This window comes from Dermacentor silvarum, chromosome 7 (assembly GCF_013339745.2).
Source record: "Dermacentor silvarum isolate Dsil-2018 chromosome 7, BIME_Dsil_1.4, whole genome shotgun sequence".
Taxonomy (NCBI): Eukaryota; Metazoa; Arthropoda; class Arachnida; order Ixodida; family Ixodidae; genus Dermacentor; species Dermacentor silvarum.
Genome location: NC_051160.1, coordinates 99,572,239 through 99,594,464, shown reverse-complemented (window position 1 = coordinate 99,594,464; position 22,226 = coordinate 99,572,239). Strand labels below are relative to the sequence as shown.

The 22,226-nt window shown below is 46.5% G+C and overlaps 1 protein-coding gene across 12 annotated transcripts in view; it reads right to left on the bottom strand.

Moving 5' to 3' along the window:
- Positions 1–1,847: 1,847 nt before the first annotated feature.
- LOC119459033 (sphingomyelin phosphodiesterase) overlaps positions 1,848–22,226 on the bottom strand; it is a 145,535-nt gene continuing 125,156 nt past the window's right edge. For all 12 annotated transcript variants that reach the window (XM_049671072.1, XM_049671071.1, XM_049671070.1 and 9 more), the window contains 4 exons: positions 18,369–18,451; positions 14,669–14,861; positions 6,384–6,574; positions 1,848–2,148 (listed from right to left, as the gene is read on the bottom strand). In XM_049671072.1, coding sequence (XP_049527029.1) covers positions 2,040–2,148; positions 6,384–6,574; positions 14,669–14,861; positions 18,369–18,451 — 576 coding nt within the window. In that variant the 3' untranslated portion in view covers positions 1,848–2,039. The remainder of the gene's footprint in view (positions 2,149–6,383; positions 6,575–14,668; positions 14,862–18,368; positions 18,452–22,226) is intronic.

The following is a 22,226-nucleotide window of genomic DNA, read 5'->3' as shown; positions in this document are numbered from 1 at the left end:
GTCACGCGGATTATTTTTGCCATCTTGTATGTTTTATATGCCAGTGGCCGTATTGTAAATATCCCTGGAAATATATTTAAATTACTTTCCCCGTAACAATATCATACCGTCCCCAGAAGAGCAGCACTAACGAGCTCTTGAATTTGACCGTAACGGACATGGTTTCAAAGCACGTGTCTGCTGGCCACCGTGATTGAGAACTTGTACTTCCGTACGTCACATTCTGATATATTTCCTCCCGCCATGACACTGCTCGATATTCTCCAATTTACCATTTGTTCGGACGCGAACCAACGTTACCCTGTGGCACATTTTTTAAGAGCGAAGCTGTTTAAGCCAGCCGTAATGTGTGGTTCGCCTCAAGAAACTGCCGCGCCGTAGCCATGGCAACCAGGAGGGCGGCGCGACGCGTGCACACGCAGTCTCCTCCTCGCCAGCTTCCTCCCTTCCCGACACCAGCCTGTCTTATCTCCGCGGCGCGCTCAGCCAGGAGAAAAAAAAGGCGAAAGCTTGCACAAGGCCGCGCAAAGCTCAAGACACAGCGAAACTGGCCGATTGATTGCGTCCCTTGGTTGTACCTAGGTTCAACTTGGCTATGTCGAAGCTTAAACTTGCTTGTAGCTAGGCCAATACTCGTGTACGTCATCTGTGCTAGTACAGGAAAGGCTGAGGTAGTACTGGAAAGGTACGCGGCGGTAGCGCGACGGTGTGGGGGAGCATGATGTCAAACCAGCTGTGGCGGCGGCGATAGTGTGGCAGTGGCGTGTTGGCGCAGCGCACCTTTCCAGTACTACCTCAGCCTTTCCAGTACTAGCACAGATGACGTACACGAGTATAGGTCTAGCTAGAACCAAGTTTAAACCTGCACACAGCCAATTTCAACCTAGCTACAAACAAGAGACGCAATCAAACGGCTTGCTTTCCTGTGTCTTGAGCTTTGCGCGGCCTAGTGCAAGCTTTCTCCTTTTTTTTTCCTTCACTTGCAACTTCGTCTAGTGAATAAGCACGCGACGCCATTGCCCCCGCTGATTACGCGCTGGAGACAGCCGTTAGTAGACTTGCCGCTTCCGAAGACAATCAGAAGCGCTTTTACGACCAGCTCGCTACACGGGCGTTTTGAGTTCCCGCAGTCATTGAGCGAGACGCGTTCATGCGTGCGCATGAAAACGTGCTTATTAATTTAGTTAGTAAGCGAATGTTTACAAGTTGGTACGGCCAATAAAACTGATATCCTTACTTGGTTTCACAATCACTATCACAATTTGCTATCACAATCACAATTGCTATCACCATTTGCTTTGTCTTTCGTGCGAAACTGCGACTTTTTTAACGTGAACACTGAATCCATGTACATGAGTGTTTTATCAATTTTTCCTGAATAAAATGGGGCTGTCCCGAGCGAGAACGAAACCTGGAACCTCGTGCTTACCAGGAGAACGCCATAGTGATTCAGCTGCCACGGCAGCTGAAGCCCAGTTTGCTGCTATGTGCCTCGACCATAATTATTTTCGACGCTTGCAATAGTTCTCAAAACGGTTCTCAAGCCTACCAAATATACAATTGTTATCAAATTTTTGCTGTGGGATTCTATCGCAAAATAACACATAACTTTTTCTCGTGCTACATCTTATATGCCTCCCAAATACCTTGTGATCATTTACTTAGATTTACCACAGGACCACTTAGTAACATATACATCTAGCATGCGCTTCTAGATGGTGAATACAGGAGCAGTCAACAATTAGCATAGGTGAGCAAACCTAGCCCACATAGTGTTTTCAACAGTGCGGAAGCCACCAAAACTTTTTTTGCCATACTGGCAAAGGCTATAGTTATTCGGCATAATGAGATGTTTAATATCTTAGTGGTCAGGAATGAAGACGGAAAACGACAAGGGAGCGAGCTTTGTGACGTTCCACAGTACATTTTGCATCGAATGTACTATATTCCGGGTTCTGCCAAGCCTTCCTTCAATGTCCCTTGGTGGTGTTGTGATATCGTCAATGGAGTGTTTAATACCTGTGGCGTTTATCTCTTGCCTAACACCACTTCAGGTACGAGGAGCTGGCGGTCTTTTGCTTACAAAGAAACCTCCTCCGACACCAACCGTTGCAGCGCTTGGTACGAGGCATCCCCTTGTAGTAAAATCTGCAAAAGTGAGAATGTATGAGTATAGTCCCGTAGCAGTAACGTTGAAAAATCCGACGATCGAAATTATCAGTTAGGGATTTTATTTTATTCAGGGAACTTTGGGCAGAATGCCAAGCGACACTAGAACTACAAACTACAGGGGTGATCAACGTATTTGTTCGTCGAATCTGCACTTCCGCTATATTTTGATTCGTTTAGGTTGCCACTATTTACACCTGATTCGTCGTACATTACAGCGCTAAGGCTGGTGCTACTGTATGTTTGTAAATATGTGAAGCTATTTGCGTCGCACGCTCAATCTGATTACAGGTGATTTTTCAGTTAACATATCGGTAACAATATTCAGGACATTTCGAAAGCACTAGGTGCATCTTGCGCAGAGCGGCAACTTGTCTAACAGTGGTAAGCCGGTGATAAACGGGCCCCAGGAAAAACACTAAACAATGCATGCATGGCAGTATCTCCGATATTTTGGAGTCCCCTGCTTGACGGCATCATGGTATACACTGTCTCTTGGAATGTATCCCTGGAGCCCTGCGTCTTGAACGACCTAAGGAACCTGACTTCCTATTAATGTGCTATAGTTCTACTGCGTTGTGTTGATTTCAATCATTGTGAATGCTTAAGTTTATTTATTTGCCCATAATGGAATCCTAGGAAGGGTTATTGCAGGAGTGGGGTAAGAACAAACATCGGTAAATAATCATCCAACATAAAGATAATGACAGCAGGTGTTCCAATGTTAGGATATTCCAACATTAAATTGCACGAGGGAAGAGGGTCGGTTTAAAATTTTCGCTTCTGGCAAACATCAGTACGATTGTTCAGCAGGGTGAAAATTTTGAGTAGAAGAAGGTTTGGGAAAGTTGATGTAATGTAAAAACTAGCGCCGTTGCGTGTCAACTAAACTAAAAAAAATGTCCGACGATTAGCAATACTCCCTAATAAGAAATTTGAGCGCAGCTGTATACGTGTTTTCATTTCGCGATATATTTAGGTAAAGAATTTGAGACCAAAATCATCGCGCCGATTGGCAGTGCTACAGTGCCTTCTGCATCTTCGCAGAGGGAGGGGCAGTATGGGGAAGCTGGCATGCTTAACGGCATCGGAGCCAGCTGTGGCAGAAGACGACGACGAAGGCGCGAACAGCGTCATGAGTGCCAGGGGCTGTATGGGAAAGCTGGCATGATTAGCGGCATCGTAGCCAGGTGTGGAAGACGACTACGACGAACGCGAGAGTAGTGGCACGAGCGCGTTCGCGTGGTTAAGCCGAGTTACGCCGACGCTCAACCCAGAAACAGGCGCCTAAGAGCTGAGCTGGAAAACAAATTTAGGCCACTCAACCTGACGACGTGCATGAAGAGTAGCGCCATCCAGAGACGACGGTTAGAAGAGAGATGTCGCTATCATAACGCTGGCATCTAAAGCGAATGACTTTCAAGAGATTCTAGCTTCAGCAAGCCCTATTAAAGTGAAGCTTTTTATGTCTCACTGAGTCGTCCGTGAGCGCCGTAAACACACTGCAGGAAAGCCAATTTACACAATGGAACTATCTTCGCATCTTCGTACACAACAGAACAACGGCTGCGCATCTGCGAACACAATAGAACAACGGCGCACGACATACGTATCGTAGAACACTACAGTTTATATTCGCACTTGTACCGACAAGAACAATGGGAACTGCAACGCCACGCTACGCAGACGAACTGCATATATCTGCAATGCATTACGCGCTTCCCGCAATGCTATTCCCGGCTTTCACCATGGGTAGGGCGCTGGTGCAGCGCACGGCAGAAGCAGGCTGCAGTACGCGAACGTAAGCGCGAGCGCGATAGTGCCCCTAAGGCCGAACCCGTGTATCGGCAACGGCAGAGTCTCTGATCCGTCTACCACATTGATCACAAGGCAATACTGTGCAAGTGTGTGCGTGTAATTAACGGCTACATAATATAAAATAAAGCTATGCAGCTTAACGAAATGTGTCTTCAATTCAACATCAACGTTCTAAAATTACAATCTAAACAAGCAATCAAATACATATGCATCGCATCTGGTTGCTCAGCATTTCTTGTGTTCGTTGCGTGGTCGTTGGCTTTGGACTTTGACTATGATTCGGTTTGCATGGGAGAAAGCTTCGCGTTCAACCATCATTCTTAAGCAAGGGGCTTTCGATTTGTTTCGGAAGGGATTCAAAATTATCGAGTCATGTTTAAGGATAGGGCGCATTAACATTTTAGTGGTAGCAATTAGGTAGTAGCAGCTGAACAAAACAAGCATAGTAAGTAAGACAGAAAAGGAAGCGCTTTAGTACAAGTTAAATCTGTATTTGTTGACCATAAGAAATCACTCGTGCATAGAGCACCGAGGTACCTATATCCAGATGCACTTTGCAGGGAAGCACCTTTATTTGAGTAGGTAAAAGATGACTGTGGAGTACATGGCTGAAATGAACACACAGACAGTTTTGTTCAAATTGTTCATTGACCAAGAATCAGAAGATGTACAAAAACTTTTAAGGGAGCTATTAGGAAGAAGGTGATCCTCGTTTAAATACCGCAGTCGTCTGCGTAAAGAGTGGGATTTTATAGGAAACATAGTCGGATAAATTATTGATATATTGCCACAAAGTGATTGGACCTAGTGCCGAACCTTGCGAACTCCAGAAGTAACATTAGCGATAGGTGATTTGGCCGGACTGAAGCAGACATAATGATATCCATCATATCAAATTCACAGTTGTTGTGCTTTTTAATATGTGATTCAGTATACCCAAAAGTTTGAGTGAGTAACCGTATTACAAGCACTAAAATGTTTCCGAATAGAACGTCGCTTTGAAAGACTAAATCGAGTAACTCGTGGAAAAACATATGCAAATTTAGATTATTGAGTGGTAGTACTGTTTACTCTACGAAAACCATGTTTACGGGCAGATAAAATGTTATGATTTTGTTAGCAAATAATATTCGAAAATTCGCTGCAACAATACTGCTCGGCCAAAGCGCATACGGAACGAGAAACGAATTGAGTGTGTTATCAGAAAGGGAATAATACTTTCTAAAATCTAAGTTACCAGGCAAACTTAAGACGCCTAGCGCAGATATAATTATGTTATCACTAGAATAGTCCCACTCACTGCTGAAAGGAGGAATTCCGAAATTGTTTGTGGTAAATGCCTAATGAAATTTGTAAGTAAAAGCCGTAGAAGTCCATGAATCAATCATCGTCAACGTTTTTGATGAAGTTCTGACAGGCAAAATGAGGCCCAATATATCTGAGGAATTGTAGTTAGTAAATTTGTAAAAGTAATAGTATAGAAAACTCCTTTGGCATTGTAGCTTTTCAGACAAAGTTCCGTCTTTGTCGTCTTAAAACAAGCAATTGCGTGATAATTATCAGGCGCGCCTTTGATGCGGTGATCCAGCAAAATAACGTGAAAGATGAACAGTATCTGTTGTTATCAACGGAAGGTGAACATACATACATTTTTTTTGTTTTAAGTGGAACAGAGTGCATTGATCAATGATCGTACAGTAATTTTAGAGAACAGGACCAACGTGTTTATAAATTCTCAAACACGGAGGTGTTAAATTTCATCAAAACACTCGACAAGAACATTTGTAATAGACTGATTGTTTTCCTAAGTGAAATCCTAAAACGGACATAATTGCAAAGCATAATGCCACAACTGACGACAAATTTCCCGTTCCTTTAGAATTACTCTTGCAGTTCTAATTATATCCAGTATTTTGCTGTGTCCAATGGCCGAACGAAAACGACCTATTATAACCTTCCCACTTTAGCTCGATTGATTCTCTCTTCTTTTCACATTTCTATGAGGGCTGCGTTGCAACAGATTTTAACTAGTTCCGATGTGTACCTATTTTTATTGTCCATGGGGTTGGTGGTATATACTCAGGGTATGTGACGCCATGAGGTAATTAATTGTACTGACCTGTAGTTTTTCGACGTGACTGTGGAAAAAAGTGTTATTTCTACCGAAACGTATGCAAGAAGAATGACTCTTCTTTGAAACATAAGGGAAATAGAGACGATTAAATGTCACTAAGGTGAGAACACTGGGAATGTGTTATAGGCATTATGGGACCTCTTGCAAAAGTATGGCCTATGCGTAGCTTTCCACATGGATGTCATTAACACCATGCGAAGCCTGATGCAGGTGATCTCTTAAATTCACCTCCAGGACCAGGTTACACGTACGCGTGTCGTACCTGAAGAACCTGTAGAATAGATCATCGTCGCGTTCCATCCTCAAGAGCAAAGCGTCCCATTGTTGAGGCTCTAGACTCGACAGGTTGTACGCAGCACGAGCGCTGTACTCGAGCTCCCACCGAGGTGGCACGTCGGGTCGCGCGTTGGCCGCGGTCAAGTTCAGCAGGTAAGTGTGGTGGTCCAGGATCGTCTGGGGACGCCCCATGCAATCGCACACACACAAACAGAAAAAGACACACAGTCGATTGAATAAGTATAACATGGTGAAAGAAATTGGCTAGTAAAAAACAGGTGGACACGTAGAGCCATAGGAGCCCGAACAGCAATGACGCCGACAAGTCTTACGTCATACTAATGTCAAACCCACGGAACATAATAACGAGGCTTATGATCGAACCACTGCCAATACAGACGACACCTGACATTATCATCTGGACGGATTGCGATTTCTGCATTGTAAGAGGCCATATAGACCGTAACCTTCACCTTACAAGACTACAATACTTGATGTCGAAGTGTCGATTAAAAAAATGTCACATCCGAATATATTAATAGGCACTCTATATGGCCATCGCCAATGAAGCCAGTGCAGGTGCACACGTTATTTTGCATAAAGCTACAGCTAATGTACGCGATACCGATCCATCAAGGAAAATGTGCCAATGCATCTATTCACAGTATTTGTAATCTCTTTGTCGTTGAAGCACTTTGTTTATTAAGCACACACAGTCCGAACTAGCGTTTGGGACCATCAACTCATATCTCCATCACGTTCGCGTGAATATTTTGTTTATTTTATGTTTATCGTATGTCAAATAAGAGGACTAGCTAGCACCTCTAAGAGGCGGCAACATTTCCTAACGTAAATTTATTATCGAGAAAATCAAGGAGTAGAAGGTATATTCATAGTCAATACTACACCCAGTCTATGTTGTATTTCGTGCTGCTTTTTACACTACATTCAGTTAGCATAACCAACTAGCTCATGACACTAATTTATTACATGTATTCACTATCCTATCTTTATTTCATCTAAAAAAAAGAATCCGAAAGAATGTAGGCAAGCGGCTGTTCAAAAGTATCGTAACCAATCCCGCTCCTTTTAAGCAGCGTTCGACATCAAGAAAATGAGCGCATATAATGATTAGACAATCCAATCAGATATGTCGACAAAAAGCACGGAACATGAACATCGGTGACTGGCGGTAGTAAACAGCATGTGCATAACTCCAGTGATCAAACAACGAAGTTTCTTCTTCATTACCAATACGCCTCTGGTAGATAACAAACTTTGTTCTGGCAGTAAGGTGCAATTATCGCACAGTTTTCAGTGTTCTGTAGAACTGTGTTAGCTGTTGTAAATTCTGGAAGTAAGATGAAACTGTGATTTCTGATTCGTAAATGCGCCTGTGATGTACAGAAAACAATGTTCAGGCATACAGTCACAGAAGAAATAACCCAAACATTGAACATATATCGATAGCGACCCTGGTTTGCCCACACGAATTGAAACATTGAATGCAGTAGTAGACGCATTCAGATAGCGGCATTCCATATCGAAGGACAGAAACCAATCGTCTTCAGCGCCCTACCCTGAAGAAGCAAAAAAGAGCTTAAAGGGCAACAGCAGCAAAATTTCGAATCATGTATTAAGCCTTGTGTAAACTACTGCATGTAAAGAAGAATCGCTGTACAAAAGCTTTGGTTTAAAAAACGAGTGGAAACGTCATGAGAAGTTCGCAAGAAGAGCTGATTGTTAGAGTGAACTGAAAAAAAAGAACCACCTGCATTACCCCTTGCCGGAAGTGACACGTGACTTGAAAGGTGCGGCTCCTAAGCATAACCTCCCCTATTAGGCAACACCCACTGTTTTCCCCGGCCTGCTTATATGATTTTGAGGACGACGGGCTGGCATTTAGGTCCTAGCCGCTAACCATTGGGCATACGCATAGTCTGCTTAGATGCAATCTGGAGGCTGCTATGAGAAACATTTTAGAATTACCAGCCCTGCGACGTCGCCAAGATAACCTAAGTTGTATAAAATATTAATAGAAAAAGGAATTTCGCCAGAATAACATTTTGTTGCAGATGCCTTCGAAAGGGTCCTACATAGTTTCTTGAATCTGGTAAAAAGGAAACGTTCCCGATCTGCAGATGAGGCTACCGTCATCGCGTGAGCCAAATATTACACTGCATGCACTCGGGAATATACAGTTTCGTATAATATCAGATGGCTCGCTTAGCATCGCCTATGCCCCCAGCCACAGCGAACAAACCGGACGAAGCGGCCTCAGCAGGTTGCATGTTGTACTGAGAAAATTACGTAATGGTGGGAATGTCCTTGTAATGTCAATGTCCTTCAATACTTTTGTTTTATTCATGAAACTTCTGTGTAACGCTTTTGCGTTACGCGGCCACAGCAGCCACAGTGGACACACCGTGGCGCTGGTGTTAGTAGATGGTTATCAAAGCAGACGCCTAGCGGTTGTTGCAGATGAGATGCTTTATTAGATAAAAGTAACCCTGTTTGCTCGGTTTGAGCGGCGTATCGTGTACTATGTTCGGTGATCCCTTTTCATTCTAGTTGGGCTGCGAGAGTATCACGTACGTATCTTAGCCACATAACAACCACGGGTGGCCTCGACGTGCTTACGCATACATTTCCGAAATCGGCTGGGATCAGAGGATTTTTGACGCGAGGAAAATGAGCGACAAGCGATGCTGTCGAATGGAGTGAAGATAACTCCACTGGCGGTGCGCACAGAAGTGGGGAGGAGTGAAATTGAATTTAAAGTGTCTTGAGGTCACCAACATGCTCTTGGGGTCACTAGCGTCAATCGTCACTTAGATTGTTAGGCGCCTAGTGACAGCATATACTTGAACAATCGCTACTTGTGGAGGATCCCGGGCGTACTTTTTCGAGAAGCCGAGAAGTGTTTGAAGAAATAAGTGATTGTGCACTGTGATACTGTCAGTTCGGGCAGAATCGTCAGGGTAAGCAGACCTTTTGAGACTGCAGTACCTTCGTGATCGGCCGACATTTTTACGCAGCACTAACTTCGGCATAGGGCCAGCTATATTTAGTAAGACAGATGGCAGGAAAAGCTGGGCTACACTCGGCAAGAATAGTTCGCGGTCAAAGCAGCAGTAAATTTTCAAAGCCTTCACGTACGCAGCTGATGCACTTTTTGGCCGGGGCCTCATGGCTGTTACCTCCTTCCTATCGACCCCACCCTCCCTTCCCTCCTTTCTTTGTCGCTTCCAGCACGCTATAGTGGAGGCCAAAGAAGACGGAAGACATCCCGGTGCTGGGGAGGCAACTTTGAGCTACATCTAACTTCGCATATTCTTGAAGGGTTCGAATTTTTCTTTTATGCCGGGTTTCCATTTATTCGCCTTAGTTTAGTGAGTTGCCGCGATGTGACGCTACCCAGAGGGTACGAGCAAAACCCCTTAGATACGACTGCTTGCGTCACGCGTGCATAGGAGCGCGCGCCGCTGCCGTTCCGGAGGAGATGCGGTAGACGCTTCACACGTCTGTCAGGATTAGTTCTTCCGACTTCCTTCGTGAGACGTCACCCAGAGTGTGCAACGGCCAGCCAAGGCAGCAACACTGGGCGAACAAGGAGAGCAACGCTGTGCGCAAGCGCGGCTATATATGCGTTCCCGTGTCTTCAATAAACGCTTCTTCTTGTGGTGATCACTGTGTGCATTACGCTCGATACATGATGTCAGAAGTATAGCTCGCTCACGGGACCATGACCGACCTACCCCCGCCTGAGCCACTGCAAGTGGGCGACAACGCAGCGGCGTCCTGGCAGACATTCAAGCAACGCATCGAGCTGTACCTGGTAGCAACGGAGCCCACGAAGCCACGCAGTAAGGAGCAAAAAGCTGCAATTTTTTTGCATGTTGCGGGTCAAGAAGCTATTGACGTGTTTAATACCCTGAACTTATAACCGGAGGAAGCTAATGACTACGACGCGTTGGTTAAAGCGTTTGAAAACTACTGCTTACCTAAGCGTAATGAGACTTACGAACGCTATGTGTTCCGCTCGCGTCGTCAGGCACACGGAGAGCCCTTTGAACAGTTCTTTCGGGATCTGCAACTAAAAGCAAGAACGTGCAACTTTGGGGATTTGCGAGATTCCATGCTGCGGGACCAAATCGTGTATGGCATTTGCAGCACTTCCCTGCGAGAAAAACTTCTTCGAAAGAAAGACCTGACGCTGGTTACAGCAGTAGAATGCTGCAAAGCTGAGGAACTTGCCGAAACGCAAAATAGGGCGTGGATGGAGGAAAACAAGATTGAACCTGTTTCACGAACGCAAGCGAAACGCGGACGCCAAAAATGCCGGTACTGCAACTTCTCGCACGCGCCAAGGAAGTGTCCGGCGTTCGGCAAGACATGCAACAAGTGCACGAAGCCTAATCACTTCGCCGCCTGCTGTACAAGCAAGCGAGCAGCCGTTGATGACGTGTTCGAAGGAGCGGAGAGTGACAGTGACTTCGACGTTCTGGAGATCAGCACGACGGAAAGTAAGCGTGGCCCCGAAAGTCGCGACTGGATTATAACAACGAACATTGAAGGAACTGATGTGCGGCTGAAGGTCGATACGGGAGCGCAGGCTAACTTGTTGCCGCGTTCGCTGTTCAAAAGGCTCGGAACTAAGCAGCAGCCGTACCCCACGAGGAGCATCCTGCGCCATTATGGGGGTGGCGAAATACCACACAGTGGAAAGGTTCGCCTCGCCGTGCAGTTAGACAAACGGCGTGTGCTACTTGAGTTCTTCATAGTAAAGAAGAAGCAAGCCATTCTGGGCCTCGGGGCAAGTGAGCAACTTGGTCTGGTCAACAGAGTGAACGCGGTGGACTGCAGCGAGGCATATGGAAGCCTAAAGCAGGCATTCCCGAGGTTATTCACTGGCATTGGCAGGACGCGGTGCGAGTACAAAATGGTGCTTCGAGAGGACGCTGTCCCTGTGGTACAGCCAACCCGGCGTGTACCTTTCGCCCTCAAGAAGCCACTTAAGAAAGAACTTGACCGGATGAATGCTGCGAACATCATCGAGAAGGGGGAAGAACCATCAGACTGGGTAAGTCCCCTGGTTATCGTGAGGAAGAAAAATTGGGACTTAAGAATATGCATGGACCCGCGAGCAATTAATAGGGCGGTGAAGAGAGAGCACTTTCAGTTGCCATGTCGGGAAGAAATCGAAGGGGATCTATCGCATGCAAAGTATTTCAGCAGACTCGATGCCAACAGTGGTTTTCATCAAATTCCTCTCGACAAAAAGACATCAGAAATCTGCACATTCAGTTCGCCGTTTGGACGGTATCGGTATCTCAGACTGCCGTTCGGTATTGCATCTGCACCCGAAGTTTTCCAGCGTACAATGAGCCAGATATTTGACGACCTCCCGGGAACACGTGTGTACATTGACGATGGGCTAGTGTGGGGTTCTACGCAAAAGGAACATGATGAACGCCTGTTCAAAGCGCTGGAAAGGGCACAGGCAGAGGGCCTAACTTTGAATGCAGAAAAGTGCATTTTCGGACGCACTGAAATCAGCTTCTTGGGTGATAAGATTAGTTCCAAAGGTATTGAGCCCGATCCCGACCTGATAAAGTGCGTTTTAAACCACCCTCCACCAACGACCAAGAAAGACGTTCAACGCTTGCTTGGTACCGTGAACTATTTCGGCAAGTACTTGCCACTGTTGTCAGCCCATACTGAGGCCTTGCGCAGCCTGATTAGAAAGGACACAGTTTTCGAATGGACGCATGTTCACAAGCGTGAGTGGGCGCAGCTCAAGATGATACTGACGGAAGCGCCCCTCCTGGCTATTTTTAATCCCGAGCTTCCCACAAAACTGTCGACGGATGCGTCAGCATTTGCACTCGGAGCAGTGCTTTTTCCAACAACATGGAGGAGACTGGCGCCCGGTAGGCTACGCGTCGCGGGCACTCACAAAAACCGAGCGAAGGTACGCCCAAATAGAAAAAGAGGCCCTGGGCATAACATTCGGCTGTGAAAAGTTGAATGATTATGTCATAGGAAGACATATCGTTATAGAAACCGACCAAAACCCATTATTGGCAATTTCAAAGAAGGAAATAGGCGACATGCCACCGCGTCTGCAACGACTATTTCTTCGACTGCTGAAGTACGAGTTTGAGTTGCAGTATGTTCCAGGCAGCAAATTGGTTGTTGCTGACACATTGTCACGAATCCCATCACAGAAACAACCAGAAAAAGGCACAACGGACGTTGAAGTTCATGCCGTGGGCGCCCTGACTGCCGTCGTCGGACCAGCCACCCTGTCCCGTCTGCAGGTAGCAACTGCCAGTGATGCAACGGCGCAAGACGTCATCTCCAGGCTGCAGTCATCAATGCCTATAGAAGGTGAGCTAAAGTCCTTCACACAAGAACTTTCTGTAGTCAACGGAGTACTCCTCAAGGGAACCAAAGTAGTCGTGCCTGCAAGCATGCGAACAGAGATGCTGCGACGAGTGCACCAAGGGCATCTCGGCTTAGGAAAATGCAAATCGAGGGCTCGCAAGTAGATGTATTGGCCAGGAATGTCAACAGATATTGCCCAGTTCATTGACAGTTGTGACGTTTGCAAGAAGTTTGCTTATCGACAGCCTGACGAGCCCCTGTGCCAGCGCACCGTTCCAGACATGCCATGGGCCAGAGTTGGTACAGATCTTTTTCAACACGCCGGAAAGCATTTTTTGGTTGTCTATGATGCCTACTCTAATTTTCCAGAAGTCGAGCACCTGAAGGAGACCTCTGCAACAACTGTCATTCATAAACTACGTCAGATCTTTGCAAGGCATGGAATACCACTAGAAGTTTGCAGTGATGGCGGCCCGCAGTTTGCGTCAAAAGAGTTTAAAGATTTTGCGGCTCGTTATGACTTTGAGCATACGATTTCAAGTCCACGTTTTCCCAGGTCCAATGAGCTCGCCGAGAAGGGCGTACAAGTGGTCAAGCGGCTTCTGGGCAAGACTGAGACCAAGAAAGAGGACTTCTATTTGGGCCTTCTCAACTACAGGGTGTGTCCTCTCGAAGATGGCCGTTCACCATCGGAAATGCTAATGGGACGAAGTCTAAGAACGCTACTTCCAAATTTTTCAGCGTCATCCTCAGGTCTCGTTCAAAAACATGTTCAGGCAAGGACCTCAGGAAGACCACTAGCTCCGCTACAGAAGGGAGACGTCGTCCGAATCCTCCGAAATGGTAGATGGGATATCAAAGCGCAAGTCCAAGATCTCGTGGCCCCGAGATCGTACACCGTTCTGACTGAGGATGGCCAGATTTTCCGTCGAAATAGACAGCACCTTCGCAAAACACCAGAAGCGTTCTATCGAACCATCCATTACCAGGCGGACGACTGCGACGACGCCCCTGATTCATCTCCGAGCGCTGTCACACAGCAGAGGCAAGAACCTCCGCAGGCCACACAGGACCGACCACCAGCAGGTACACCAGGAGTGCCCAACATTGCAGATTCACTGCGACGATCTACCAGACCGCGAAGACCCCCAGACCGCCTGGCCTACACGCACGGGTTCCAGCAGACTGAAACAGCCTAGGAGTGTCGACTGCTACGCATCGATGTTCAGTGCTTTCAGTGCTTTCAATGCTTTCAGTGCTTTCAATGCTTTCAGTCATATCTGTGTTTTCAGTGTTTTCATTCTTGAAAGAAAGGAGGATGCAACGGCCAGCCAAGGCAGCAACACTGGGCGAACAAGGAGAGCAACGCTGCGCGCAAGCGCGGCTATATATGCGTTCCCGTGTCTTCAATAAACGCTTCTTCTTGTGGTGATCACTGTGTGCATTACGCTCGATACAGAGGGTACTTTCACCACGACCGTAAACCAGGCGCGAACGCTAGCCGACGGGGGAGAGTAGGAAAAGAATATAGGAGAGGGTGGTGAATCGATGGATCAGCCGCATTTGGTTTGGCATTGACAAAATAAAGAGCACGCGCTGGTGATACTAATGAGCACCGACAGGGAGCGCTTCAGAAGTCACAAAACAGCGGAAAGTCCAACGCGGTGTAGCCATAGAATAAAGAAACAAGTGTAAACGGCTTCGTGACTTTGTAAACTCGTCAATTTCAATGAAGTGATGTGTAATAAATACTACAATAAGCATTATTAATAGTGTCCGATGCAGGATTTGAACCCACAGCCTCTAGTACAGAAGCCCAACATTGAAACTATTACGTCATGGACACGTACTGGCTAACAACTGAGAATGGAATCAACGCACCCAAGAAGCTTCCGGGTAGCCGGCGTCCACAGTGAATACCCGGAAAGCAGGGTGACCCGAGCCGTACGTCGTGAGGCTTGGCCCTAGGTAGGCCACGCCGAGGGCTCGTTTGGGGTCCTTGGAGTCATAGGCAACTTCAACCTCGTCGGCATGCGTGTGCCCGAAAAACTGACCACGTACTGTATCTTCATACCTGCATATGGCGAGGTCACATCAGGTTCAAGTTGCACATACTTTATTGCGGAGTAAGCGGTAAGCACAGTCCGCAAGTCGAGCATGCGGCGTGCTGATAAGTTCAATGGATCAGCGTGGATCTGCGCTACGCTTTTGTTCATTCCTTTCAAGCGAAATAAATTGAAGCCTTGTGTTCGATATAAAAGACAGTAAAGTTGAGGGGAACTACCCCCCTCCCCTGAAACTTTTAACAAGCCGGCCAACCCGCAACGTTCGCTCGCGAACTACGCCTGCCCTTATGCTTCTTATACAAATAATACAGTTTGAACCTTCAAATTAGAGCAAAAAAGACGGCATTGGTGTGGTTTCTTTTTGAAGAGGCCAAGCGGGATTAGCCCGCCACTACTCGTCAAAGTATTTCGGGCAGCACCCCCTTCCCCAGTCTGTCACGTGACGTTAAAAACCGCGATAACTCGCCGCGTCAAAGTGACGTGTACCCACCAAAGATACATTATTATGCAGAACAAAGCAATCGCTTCTTTTAGGGGGGAGGGGGGCAACATGCGGAGACTGCCGCCTTCCGAAAGGAATAGAAAATGGCTGCTCGCCATGGCTCTGGCACTGGGTACTCGGTGCTGCATGGGAGAATGAATTTCTTTGCATATAATAAAAAAATTGCGTAGCAGTATACTTTGTGGAGCCCTTTCGGCTCGTATACGACATCTTCCAACTCTTGTTTGAGAAGATTCGTTCTACCGATATTGTTACTTTTCCGTTGCAAGCCACCGCAATTTTAGACCAGACAACGCAAGGTAAACAAGAAGCCGACCAATCACAGACACAGGCACCTCTCTCCTCACCCGATTTAGGACTTACACTATGTTAGCTCAGCCATACCAAAACCCTGTCCACTTCTGCGCATTCCTCGCTGCTTGTCAGTCGATTGATAAGAATAACCTGTCAAGGTAGGAAATAGTATTCTCCTTGAGAGCATCAAAGGTCGCCTTGTACAAACGGAGAGAGCGTTTGATTGGGTTGTTCAAACAACGCTACCGGTCACCGCTTGATTCTTTCGTCGATGGCAACGGGATTTTGACGTCAGGAGATTGGAATAAAATCACAATGGAATAGCTTAACTTATAGGGCCCTAGATTCACAGACAAGCAAAGCGGGTGAGAGGCATATTCACGTCACCTATTTGTAGGTGCCGTAAGGGAAACAGAACGAGTCCGATCAGTGAAACTTGAACATGTGCCGACCAGATTTCCTCTGCAGTTACTAAGTAATGAATTTGAAAAGAAAGCAACTTATGTCACAGCGCGAAAAAATAAGGAAGGGACGACGATAGAGACAGAGACTGTCCCAAGCTATTAAACGAATTCGGCAGCTGCATTGTCAATAGATAGATAGATAGATAAATAGATAGATAGATAGGCTAAAAATTTCTGAAGTGGGTAAAGAATGCTAATGGCAATAAAAATATGTAATAAATGCTAAAAAAAGATGGACGTCGTGGTCAGACGCCACCTTAGTGCAAGCAAAGACGTTGGTGACATTATTGTTGAGGGTTTGGCTCTGCGCAGAAGTTGATTATCCATGTATATGTGCCACTATGAGCCAAAAAATAATTTAATAAGTTCTGAAAAAGAATGCTCATCAGCACCAGAATTTTTACGATATTTCTGGGTTCGTCGACAATACAGTGCGCATGTGATTAGTCGCTTAAAGATATGACAGGCAAATAATGAAGTCCACAAGCGGCTTTGTCTATCATTACAAACACAAATCTGCTTACAGTAAACGTAAACAACTATCTAGCTGGGCAGGTTAGCGCATTCTAGGGAAAGGCCGTAGAAAGGAAAAGAAAGTAACACCATAGGCGCGTGGTTGGCAACTTTTCCATAATTTACAAATATTCGAAGAGCAAAAGAATTCCAAGCGCAGAAAGCTTCATTTATTATTTAATGATAATTTTCAAGTGGTTACAAGCATCCGTTTTAACGCAACCTCAACTGTGCGTCAAGCAGCCTCAAAATTGCTACTTATACTTCCCGTTTACCTTCTATAATAATCCAATACAACATATTTTTTCGACTTAACAATTTCTTCTCACATACACAATATATGTGACTGAAAATGTGTGGTAGGCCAAGATGAGACAGAAATGGATAAGTTGGCGCTGATTGTTTCATAATGTCGATAGCTGTGAAAAAATAGCAATCAAATACTTTCTTGCGTCGGTGTCTCTTTTTTAGTAAAAATTAGGGCACAGCAATTGGCACGAGTGTTAAAAAAAGAGATTGAAAACAGTCAGACAAGTCTCATTTTCCTCAGACCAGGCGGCCAAATGAGACAGGCACAGTGGTAAAAATGAGACACCACCAAGAATTTACGCGAACTTTTGCTTGCAATCAGGGCACTTTCCCAAATTGGCCCCATGATGCACTTGTCTAAATTAGCTCCACATAAGCTCTACGCCGACTTCGTGGGAGCACCCGCAGCAGATTGTGCACCGCATTCATACAGAGCGCCCACAACTTGCATACCAAGCACCACCAGTGCTCTTTCGTGCGAGTCGTGTTGCTAGCAGTGCTGTTTTTCTAACAGACGCCTTTAGAATGAATGGGTGATTTTGACTTCGTTTTCTTTAGCCTTCTGGGATATCTGCTTTGTTGGGTGAGTGAGACTCCAAACACTCAAACAGCTTTCGCTAATGAAGTCTCCTTAACAGGAAATTAGATGAGAAATATGCTGACCTCTGCATTCTTGGCACTAGAAAAAATCAGGGAAGCTTTCACCACTTTCAGCTGCCTAGACACGTTTTCCCGAATCCCTCTGCAGCCTACGAAAAGCTTTTGTATCACTTCGAATAAGGCAGGTCCTCTGACGGACAGCTTTGGCTGATGGTTGCATGCCATTTTCGGTGAAGGTAACTCTGGATGTTTTTTCCAGCATGCCCGTACCTAGAAGAGAAGAAATTGTATCTAGCAGCCGCAAGTAATGCGCTTCATAGAAATAATATTAGGGTTCCCTTAGGCCTTCTTGAAGGGTTCTGATTTAGTCCTAGAGTAATGATCAACTAATGATACCACAGCAAGTATTAGGCCCACTAAAGGAAATTTTAGTTCAATAGTCGCTACTCAGAGAAATAAAGACAAAAAAATCTTCCCCACTTTGAGAATACTACCGGTACTGTTAGGCTCCCATTTGAAAAATTTGCTAATCTGATTCCCGATCCACATTGAGAGGCCTCCGACTCACCCACTTCGAATTTATTTCCTGTAATGTCTATCCCCCAATCAGGAGTTTGCTAGTCAAGCAAAGTTGATATTTACGGGCACCGGTAGGCAAAATATCACGCCGCATGTATACGCATTTATGTGGCGTTCTACCCCATGTCTTACAATGTTCCGTCCAGTATATGTAGTCAGCAGAACTTTACGAACAATGGACGCACATTAAAAAAATATTTACAAAAATTTTGAGCACTTTTAACACTGAAACCGTTCATGGTTTGTTCAGGCACCTTTCGAGGATGCGGTGGTAGTTGTCGCTCCACACGTGCAAGCATTCCCACACACCCGGTGCAATATGCGCGATGATGTGCACCTGCGTAATGAGAAGTAAAAAAAAAAACATGGAACAATTTTGTCATTGGCAGCCCTCGAAGATAAAATCCCACCTTCCCGAAACGTTAGCGTTAGCGAACAAGAAGTCACAGAGTTTCACTGTCCCGACGGCATGAAATGCGAACACGGGAAAACTAACAGAAACAAAAAATATCACGTCTCATATTTCCGCTGTGTATGACGCTTCGGTGAACCATTCACGTAGGCTTAGCTCTGAATCCAGAGCACTTTACGCACCTCAATTGGCCCTGGTGACTCGTTTCTCACTTTTTAAGCAAATCGAGCAAGAGTAATTTTCTGTAGCTATTCTTGCTCTCATTTTACGCCACCGGGACAGTCTACGAGGATACCTTAAGGTCTAGAAATTGTTCTACTTCCAAATTACCGGTATATTGCAGTACAGCGTATATTAATAAATTTTCTCGTCTTTAAAGCCAATATTAAATACAGTTGACGGGAGTGCGATATCCTTTCTTGCTGAGAGACAGAGTTAGTTAACTTAGTACTATTGTTCTTGATATTTTGGAAGTTGAAATAAAGTTTGTAGATATTTCATGCCCCAAGTAAAAAACTTCAATTGCCCAAGTCACTACAGTTGAACCTATTTATTTAAATGCAACAAGCTTCATCCAATTAAGTACAGTGGTGGCCGAGAAAAACATTTTTTTCGTCTCCATATGTATAAATAGGCGGCCCCGAACCTAAACATCCCTGATAAGGAGATGTTGGCAGTCATAAGTGGCGGCGCTCATTCCTCATCTTGGATTGGACAGATGCGCACAGAAAGCTACAAGTTTGACAAGCAACGACAACAGAAAAAAGGAAACACTGATGTCTGTTTGGAAGGCAACTCATATACGCCAAATCCAGTGTTCTTGGGCGTTTCGATATTAGATTAGACATATTATTGCGGAGGAAAAATAATAGTTCTCGTTGAATGACCCATTCTAAGCGCAATACTCTCGAACACGCGCGACAGTAGCGGAGAAAACAAAACACGCGAGTGCTGGACGCGCCCTTCACATGAATGGGAGATTCGGGCGCTGCTCCACAACTGAAACAGCAGATCGGCACCTGGTAAAGCAGTGAAACTAATAACTAAGGAGGTCAACAGGGTATGGGAGGCAGGACAGGTGACCGACGGATGGAAGGAGGCATCGGTAAGACTCACCCCAAAATCTGGAAAACACCTTGATTTGGACAACATAATACCGATATCGCTAACCTCGTGCATAGGCGAGGTAGCGGAGCACGCGATTTTGAACAGGGTTTCCGGATACATAGAGCTCCTGGACCTCTTCCCACATAATATGGTGGGTTTTCCGTCCGGCCTATCGACGCAGGAGGTTATGCTACTGCTGAAGAAGCAAATCTTTGATAGCGGCACTCGGGACGTGAGACGGATTCTCACCCTGGATCTCACTGAAGCGTTTGACACAGTGTTACATCGATACATACTGCTGGCAACGGGCGGGATAGGACTGGGAGTCAAATTACAGGCCTTTGTCAGGTCCTTTCTCATGAATAGTACCGCTACTATGCAGGTGGGCAGATTCGGTCAAGCGTACACGTATTGGGGGCTCGGGGTAGAGCACTGCATGGGTTCGGGCTTACCCGAAAGCCCGGGCCCGGCCCAGCCCGTGGGCCGGGCCAGGCCGGGTAGGGCAGTTTTTTCACGGGCGCAGGCACGGCATGTGCTTTTTGACCAGGGCCCGGGCCGGGCTCGGGTATTTTTGACGCGGGCCCGGGCCGGGCTCGGACTTTCTATTGGTGTGCATGTAACGTGCAGCGAGTTATCCTCGCGTGTCTCGACTCTGAAAAACCTAGTGCCGCAGCGCAGCTCCAAGCTAGCAGTACTACTCCTGTGTATTTCTCATTTCTTCTTCCGTCGTATTTTGCGTTGTTTGAACAGAACATAGAAGTCCAGAAAGACCAAAGTCGCTTCAAACGAAACGATGCCGTTGTATAACTTACCTAAATCAATGTAATTCATGCTTTCAGCGTGGTGCAAGCGCGGTCGCGACTTGCTGATTCTTCAAAGGTGAATAGGATAATTCGTCACGCGGCTGAAATATGCAACTGCGTCCATCCATGATTGCACGCATGTTCTCAACCGGTCGCCTAGCAGCAGCGCATTACGCTGCACCATGGAGGGACCAGAAGCTTTCTTTCTACATTTACACCATCCATGAGCTGCGCTCACGACCGGTCGTGGCTGCTCTTCGGATATAGTGTACTACAATATGGTTGAGTGGGACGAGCGGCTGAGGTGGCGCATGCTTTGCAGTGAGGCGCCCGACGTGGAAAAATACTGTGGCGGCGCTGCGACAGAAGTGGATTGGGCCGCATCAAGGTCACGCCGTTGGAAACTGCTGCTGATAGTGCTCAGCAGGGTCATTCGTACTACTTCGCGCACTGGTATTTGCGTTCAGACCCCTCAAATGGTGTTCATAATGGCATATGACATGTGTTTATGCCTCAAGAATAAATTCTTTTCATTCTCTTTTTTATTTTTTTCTGAAGTCCTAATTCCGCTCGGTGATGTTTTTCGGTCTATCGTAACGTATATTATTTCCGGGCCCGGGCCGCGCCCGGGTCTCGCCATAAAACTTTTGGTCGGGCTCGGGAGGGCACCCCAACGTAACAACGGGCCCGGGACGGGCCCGGGCTGAAAAATTCGGCCCGTGCAGGGCTCTAGCTCGGGGTACCCCCCAGGGATCAGTCATCTCACCACTGCTCTTCAATATAGTCATGAAGGGTCTTTCAGACAGGCTCGGCTGCCTCCGGAGCATAGGCCACGCTATCTACGCAGATGCATTCACGATCTGGTGCCGAGGGGCTCCCTAGTAGAAGTAGAGCAAGCTCTGCAAGCGGCCTTGGACGAGAGAGGCTTACCTCGCGGACATGGACCTCAAGCAGTCTCCAAGTCGGAGCTGTTACTTTACAGACCGGCAAGGCAGGAGGTTTGGGGTCTGACACCCCTCAACCAGCTATCCGTGGTGTCCATTATACGCGCATAATGGGCAGAAAATTTCTAGAGTTGACTCAGTCAAGGTGCTTTGACTGCTCATAGATGCAAGGGGCTTTAATGCCAGAAAAATTCCCCCGTTACAGCGAAGACGGAGAAAGTGTTGCGATTAATCGCTAGGGTGCCCAACCTAAAGAAGCGGTTAGGTGAGGACAACCTCCTTCGGATGTACCACGCGTTTCTCATGAGCCATATTAACTATGTGGCGTCACCTCTAGTATGGGCCAAAACTGAAAATACCAAGTTAAATACTCTCATGTGCAAGAGCATCATGAGAGCGCTAGGCTTGCCGATTGCCACGAGCTCCGACAGGCTAGATCAAGTCGGGATGCACAATAACATAGACGAGAAGATAGAGGCGCATGTCACTGTCCACATGGTTAGGCTATAGTCGGCCAAGGCTGGCATGTGAATCCTTGACGAGGTTTGCATGGCTCCTAGGATAATGGAGGAATGGCGGATAATAATGACACAGGAAACGAGGGCGACCTAGATGGTGCGGCCCTTACCGCGAAACGTACATCCACAGCATAACGAGGGTAGATGTTAAGCCCGTGCACGAGCCATCTTGAAGAGAGCTGGGATGACATGAACTCTGCGATCGTTGTCGATGCGGCGCAGTACGGGAACCGAAAAATGTTCGCAAATCGGTTATAGACGGGCGGGGGGTGCTTCACTCCGCCTCGGTAAGGGCGGCCACCCCGGGTATAGCAGAGCAAATTGCGGT